This window comes from Montipora foliosa, chromosome 2 (assembly GCF_036669935.1).
Source record: "Montipora foliosa isolate CH-2021 chromosome 2, ASM3666993v2, whole genome shotgun sequence".
In the NCBI taxonomy this organism is placed as follows: Eukaryota; Metazoa; Cnidaria; class Anthozoa; order Scleractinia; family Acroporidae; genus Montipora; species Montipora foliosa.
In genome coordinates, this window is record NC_090870.1 from 3,242,744 (window position 1) to 3,250,243 (window position 7,500).

Consider the following 7,500-nt stretch of genomic DNA (forward strand, 5'->3'; position numbering starts at 1 on the left):
GGCCTCGAGCTCATAATGTAAGCAAGACGTGATAACTGTTGGCTAGATTTGGCAATCATGATTAGCTCCACTCCAGTGAAGTCTGTCGTGTATGATTGTGCAAATCTCGTGATGTGAACAGTGACTTTGTTTTGTTTTTTTCATACCAGGCTTGTCAGTCAAGGAGACAGGCAATCAAGGCTGGAGCAGCGATGGGCACAATTCAAAACTGAACTGAAAAACATCCAGACAAACAAGACCAGAAGAAACCATTCAATATGGCTTACATCCAAGGCTGTGAATTAGTTCTTTTCTAAACAACACTCACAGGCACAAATGCAGCTGCAGAGCCATTGTGTCATGCCTATCCCCCGTCAAAATTTTGTTTCAACCAGAAGAAAAAGTTGAACAGTTCTGTTGCAAAGTTATACTGACATTGACGGTTGCAAGGCCTTGTTTGTCGCAGATCATTTTCGGCAACCGAGAGATTCAGTTCATTGCTTATCAATGACTGGTACTGAGGCGCCATTAGAGGGGTCTTAGTATCCCGTATCCCGTTAATTCCTGTGGTTTGTATCCCTATAATGCCAGTTACTTTTGAGACGTCATTGTGCCCCTGGAGGGAGGGGGAGGGCTTTTCTCAAACACGTTCTTTGGAGAGACCGATATTGGTAGATATTGTGAATATTTGACGGAAAAATACAAATTAATCGCATTTGTGAGTATCGTTTTATCTATTTTCGCCCTCCGTATTGACCAACGACTACTTTTGATGCTCAGTATCCCGGAATCTCTTCCATAAATATCCTGTATCCGGTTAATTCCCCCCCCCCCCCCCCCAAAAGAAAAAATATATATATATCACGTACCCCGATAACCCCTAATAGGGCTTCGGTAATAAAGCACTCCTCGACCATATGCCTTGGACATTGAATATTACAAAAAACTTATTTGAATTTTGTGGTCAGTGTGTCCGCATTCACGAACGCATGTACATTTTCCTGCTCACCGTGATAACCCGGCTACTTGTACATAACGTGTAAGAATAATACATAACCTGTCACTTACAGAATCAGTCGGCCTGTTCTAAACAAAAATCAGTATTTACACGGAAAATAAGAGGCAGGAGGGGCCTCAACGCAGTCTTCTTTCTTCCTCACGCTAGTTTCTCCCTTCGTTCTAAATGGTTTTTCCCCCCGTCCCGACAGGCTAAGAGTGTGGAAAGGACTAATACACAATGCTCTGCAAAACACGATTCGTAATCATAAAATAAAACAAACTTTATGGTGTCAGTCATTTCCGAAATAGTCCAGAGTATTTAACTGGGTTATTGTTAAGATTACTTTGTAACTCTTTGCAGGTATATCTGTAACAAAATGCAATCCTCTGTAAGTGATATAGTTATTTCCAAATCGTGAATGCATCGATCCGAAGCTGAAGGGCGAACACCCTTTTCAGGTATCATGCAGATAGGCATACTGGTAAAAGTCATCACGCAAATAGGTATAACGCGAATAGACATTACGCAAAAAGGTATAGCGCGAATAGGCATAACGCGAAAAGGTATCACATTAATAGTCATCACGCGACATAATCAGCGGTCGAAGGACTTGGGCATGCGCCGAAGTCGAACCATGAGCCTTCGTTAAAATAACGTATCTTTTGAGAGATGGTGTTCGAGCGGGCGACACCTTCTTCGTCCACTCATAATGCCTTGGCTCAATATTTGAGGAGAATTCTTACTGAAGTGAACCAGTGCGCCAGGAAAAAAATGGTTTCGAAAGTGATTGTTTCTTTTCGATTTGAACAATTAATCGACGTCCTTTTAAGAGCTGAAACTATTTGCCCTCAGAGTGCACAGCTCCATTCTTCGAAGAATGCATACGTGCCAACTCTCCCGGATTATCCGGGAGTCTCCCGGATACGGAACGAATCTCCCGGTCTCCCGTACGGGTCATTAAATCTCCCGGATAAAAACGACTCTGAACCTTTTACAGACGTTTCTCCATTCTAGACTCAAATTGCATCCCCAAGTTTTAAAAAACATCGACATTTTCAAATTCGTTTCATTGTTTCTTAATGCACTTCTTCATCTCTGAGTTTCAAACACACGTTAATAGAACTAAACAAAATGACTTCCTTTAGCTATCATAGCCATATATATATAACCGATTGTTTGATTGGATATCCGATTAACCCTTGCCACAAGTACCCTGTTTTTCTGCAAATTCACAATGGCGGCAGAATATTCTTGTATTCTGAAGGAGCTGCTGGGGGATGGGTGGGTGCGTTTAAGAGGGGAGAGGAGGGAAGGGGGAGTGGGTAGGTTGATCGAGGGGGGAGGGGAGGGGAGACCAGCTGGAAAAAATCTCCAGATTTTAGATCTCCATAGGTTGGCATCTCTGAGAATGACAGAAAACTTCTACAACGAAGTCAATGCTGCGCGGGTACCTGGTGTTTTTTGTGCGTTTTTTATATCTGTGAAGAAGAACCTGCACGATTTGCAGCCACGTTCAATTCAAAATGGTGCTATCTGAAGCAGCGACACGAGTTTCTGCAGGCGCTACCAGGAGTTTCTGCAGGCGCGATCACCTACCCATCCCCCTCCTCCATCTCTTTGCGTTTTGCCTTTTTGTGCTATGCCTATTTGTATTATACTTTTTTACCTTATGTCCACTTGCGTTATTTCTTTTCGCGTTATTCTTATTTCCGTTATGCCTGTTTGCGTTTTGCCTTTTCGCGTTATGCCTAACCAGTATACCTTTCTGCATTTTGACTATCTGCATGATACGTGAAACGAGTGTTCGCCCTTCAGCTTCGGATCGATGCATTCACGATTTGGAAATAACTATAATATCAATTACAGAGGATTGCATTTTGTCATAGATATACCTCCATATAACTCCTCAAAAACTGCAAGTTGGAATCCCATGGAGAAATGTTGAGCACAAAGAGGACAAAAAAAGACAATAAAAAAACACAACTGTAATAGGAAACAGACTTTCATTGACAATTTACCAAGACTTTAAAGTAGTAAGATGAGAACAGAGAATTGTGACCATGCAAATAACAACTAGTTCAACAGATTATGTACAAGCAAACGGAAAAAACTACAGGCTAGAGACAAAACTGTTTTGAATTATTTACTTTTAAAGGGCACAGCCATGCTTAAGGGGAAGCCCTCCCCCGGATTTTAAAGTCTGTGTTCATGATATCTTTACGTGTCGATGGAGATCACAAAGAAGCCTTTCAACAAAAACCAACTAAACACTGCAAAGCTAAAATTCTTAATTAAAAATAAGTTATAAATTTTGCCTACACAAAGAAATAAAAATACGTAAAATTCAACTGCGACATGCATGTGAAAAATAGGTCAAACAGAGTCAAATGAAATCACTGATTGTTTTACAATATTTCGACTTTCGTGATAAGAGTTGTAGCTGAGAATCATCTCAGTTAAGAGCGGTGAATAGGGTTGACAAAATAAAGACGTTTTGCTCGTGTTTCCAATCAGAAATATTTGATTAAGTTTATAATGAAAAGACAAGTCTTTGTGGTAAATTTCCTACAAAGTGAATTACAGAATTCAACATTTTCAAATAATCCACTCATTGGTAAAAACTCGTGCATACTCTTTACCCAGTTTTACTTTTATTGGAAAAACAAATAGAAAGATTGGTGTCCTAATATCTTCTGGTATCTCTCCTTCTTCCTGATCTAAAGAAACAAAACAGGAATGAAGTTAGTGATACAACCAGGTCGTCTTCTTGTATGGTGAATTCTGACTGTAATCATGCAGTGTGCAATGAGGACCACTGCAAATTGAAAGACGAGGAAATAAACTACAGAAACTCATGCATTTACCCGGATGTTCTCTGTGCTCCCTTGACAAATGCCCAATCTACTGCGATCTTTTGTTCAAGCAAGTCTGACCCATTCAAAGCATCCATTGCAGCTTGCGCTTCCTTGTATGTCTCGTACTCCACAAGTGCATAACCCTGCAACAAACACATGTGAAAACTGCCAATTTAAAAAAAAAATCAGGGCCATTTTTTTACATAAGAGATAAACGGCACCTTTAACCCGGCTTTAACCTTTTGACCCCTGGGAGTGAGACTTAACAGATTTTACTCTGTCCAACGCCAGACGATTTTAATTGTCAACTGGGGACGTCATAGGACATTCAAGGTGACAGTGGGTTAATCTGACTTTAAAGCCTTTTTATATTTCACGATTTTCCCCATCAAAAGATTGCATAAGTCCACCTCAGCAACAAAATTTGGCAACCAACGTCATGACAACAAATCTATTGAAAAGCAACTATGGGGAAAAACGAAATTTCAATAATTTTTTTTGGAGATTGGAGAAAAATGTTAGAGTGCTGTTATGTTGCACGATAATCTCAGAGATGTATCCAGGTTTTCAAATTTGGGGATCCATTGCAAAGTTTTGGGGTTCCAGCTAATTAATATGGGTGACTTAAATGAGATTGCCATCAGATGGGATACATTTGCTGAGGGGAAGTTGGACAAGAGAGTTGATTTAGATAAATCCCTCCTATCAGGAATTTATCGTGATAAAAATCCAGGATTTAAACAGATGAAGCCCTAATGAAATTAAAATTAACAAAATACAGATGAATCCCGAACAAATAGTCCTAACTCCAATTCATCAGCCCTGCTGTTTCCTACTGCCTGATATATCCCTTCCCTCCTTCCAGTCAGTTGAATGTTCAACAGGTCTTCACATAAAATCACAGTAATCGAATGCCAAAAGAGAACTCTTTGTTTAAATTGTGAAATTACCTAATATAAAATAACACTAAAAAACCCTACTTATAATTTATTTTATTTTATTTTATTAACTTTGCCAGTCAAGCTGGCAGAGCGCCACAACAGCTTGCGCCAAATACTGTGGCCCCTTTTTTACCCTCCCAACCATGATACACAACAGAAGACAGATCACAGCAACGGGAACTACGTGCCCTACTCTTAGCGACAAGTGTGTGGGTTCTTTTACGTCCCACAGGATTATTAACATTGAAGGGTTGTGAGACGGGACATCCGGCTTATCGTCCTTATCCGAGAAGACTTGAAACCATTTGCAGATGTAGTTACAAAGGCAGCACTTTCTCCTCAGTGAGTGTGAGTGAGTGTGTGTGCACTTTCTCCACAGTGAGACCCTGAGTGTTGGTCCGACCGGAGTTGAACTCACAACCTCCCGCGTGACAGTCCGGTGCTCATTGTATCAGACCTACTCACATTACAGAACATTTTTAAACTATGTTTACTTCAGTTCTCCCACCAGTGGCACAAAAAGCATCTACCCTCCATCTTTGACAACCACTTTTGTTACGCCAGTGAAGTTCACACATATAACACAAGATATGTGTCAAAAGGTAACTTTCATAAAGCATGTTCTATGACTAATATTGGAAAAACAACTTTGTCAGCTTTAGCAGTTGATGATCACCAAAAATTGCAGTAAGATTTCAAAGATCTCAGTAATAATAATAATGAGTCTTAATTCATCAGATAAAAATACATATCAGATGTTATAATAAATTAATAATATCTATAAGCACAAAAATACAAAAACAGAGAAAAGATATGAAAAATTCTAAAAATCTAAAAAAATATAAAATTATATAGCTCAGTTATGCTTAAAAATTAATTAATGTTAGGTCTTAAACTACATGTAGATCTATTCCTAAGGTGTGCAGATTATTCTTTATTCCGAGGGAGTAAACTATTCAAAGGATAGAATTCTACTAATTATAAACACACGCTATTATTGGCTTGATTGAGCTTTGCCTTGATATGCAAAGTCAGTCTCCCTATTTTCCCAAAAAAAAGTCAAACAGTATTTACTATCAAAGCAAATATAGCGTCTAAGCCATTTGAAATCTCTAAATGTTTTCGACTACAGTAAGTAGTAATAAGCAGTAAGTGTTCACCATGTAGTGTGTGTGTGTGTGTCATGTGTAACTAAGTAATACTGAGTAGTGTGTGTCTTGAGTTTGTATGTAGATGTCTACATTTCAAATGTTACTGAACAAGACTAGTGTCTAACTAGAAAACTATATGGTTCACTTAGGGGCTAGGCATTTCCACCTTTGGTACATATACATGTATTAAGTCAGTTTTATAAATGTCAATTAAAACTTTGAATGAACTAAGGGTACATACATTTATATTTCAATATCATGTTTTAAGGAGGTGTGAATCATTTGTTGCCAGCATAAAACTGATGAAGCTAATAATACCGTATTTACCCGTGTATAGGTCGATCCCATGTATAAGTCGACCCCCCCATTTTTGATGGCAAAAAACGCAATTTCTTAATTTCTTTGTCAAATGTTCATTGGACACTAATCTTGTATTCTTCGATTTCTGGAAATGTGGATACACAAAAAAATCAGGGTCTCAAGCGCTTAATAGTTTTTTAGTTCAGCAGCTGTTGTATATGCGGGCATTTTGTCCTTGAGTTTCAAAAAAGTTCTCTGAAAATCGAACATGTAAACCTCAAACTGACCTGTTTCGTTGTTCAAGGATAAAGGGCTTTAGAGGATAAGCACAATGCAACATCACAGAAGCAGGAGTCAATCTTTGAAAATAACTTGCGAACGATGCGAAAATGTGCAAGGTTTAATTGGTCCTTGACTTACAATTTCTCAAATGACAAACAAAACAAAACTCATAAACCAAACAATACGAAGTTTGCAAAAGCATTTAAATCTGCCAGGTTTGTATAAAGAATAAAAAGCAATCATTACCAACCAGCATTTTCACGCAAACACGAGTGACGATGCTTGCACGCAAACACGAGGTATTGCGCCAGGTTACTAAGCCGTTGAACGAGCGTGTTTTACTCGAAGAAACAGAAATGCCTTATAGAGCTTTCTGCCTTTGGAAAACGAAAATTTCCAGTGTCTATTTCATATTTGTGCTTGTGAGTATCTTCAACATTTAGAGTTGGACAAATCCTTTTTTATTTCAACTGGAATTGCTTACATTCGTTTTGAAGTCTTTTGTCATTCATTTTGAAGTCTTTTACAATGTACGTCAGCCTTTGTCCATTGTGTTCGTTATGCCCAAGACAACGTTATTATGTTAATTTTGAATAAATTACTTAGCTGGAACTTGGCTCAAAATCTTTGACCCGTGTACAAGTCGAGGGCGATTTTTGGAGCTTCTTTTGAGGCCATAAAAGGTCGACTTATACACGGGTAAATACGGTAATAATTATTATTATAAATTCAACTCTCTAACTCTTTTGTGACTGGCCGGAAGCCTACAGTGAATTTTCGAAATCAGCGCCTGTGACGTCATAACTGCAGATTATACAGTTATCATGTCAAGGTCACTCAAGGTCACAGGTTATCAGGTCATGTATGAGCACAGTGCATGATTGTGTTGCTTGCCGTCAGTGAAGAAGCAAAAAAAATGACCTCCAGGTTTGTTTTCTTCAGTTATTTATTGCTATTTACTTTCTCATCAAGCTTTTTTTCAATTTTTCACA

General features: G+C 38.6%; 2 protein-coding genes across 2 annotated transcripts in view; one reads left to right on the forward strand and one right to left on the reverse strand.

Moving 5' to 3' along the window:
* The window catches only part of LOC137992077 (WD repeat-containing protein 93-like), a 13,501-nt gene extending 12,570 nt beyond the window's left edge, over positions 1-931 (forward strand). Inside the window, exon 14 of the mRNA XM_068837168.1 lies at positions 150-931. Coding sequence (XP_068693269.1) covers positions 150-285 — 136 coding nt within the window. The 3' untranslated portion in view covers positions 286-931. The remainder of the gene's footprint in view (positions 1-149) is intronic.
* Positions 932-2,963: 2,032 nt separating this feature from the next.
* The window catches only part of LOC137992083 (RNA-binding protein 8A-like), an 11,635-nt gene continuing 7,098 nt past the window's right edge, over positions 2,964-7,500 (reverse strand). Inside the window, exons 5-6 of the mRNA XM_068837176.1 lie at positions 3,844-3,977; positions 2,964-3,696 (exon numbers count right to left, since the gene is read on the reverse strand). Coding sequence (XP_068693277.1) covers positions 3,663-3,696; positions 3,844-3,977 — 168 coding nt within the window. The 3' untranslated portion in view covers positions 2,964-3,662. The remainder of the gene's footprint in view (positions 3,697-3,843; positions 3,978-7,500) is intronic.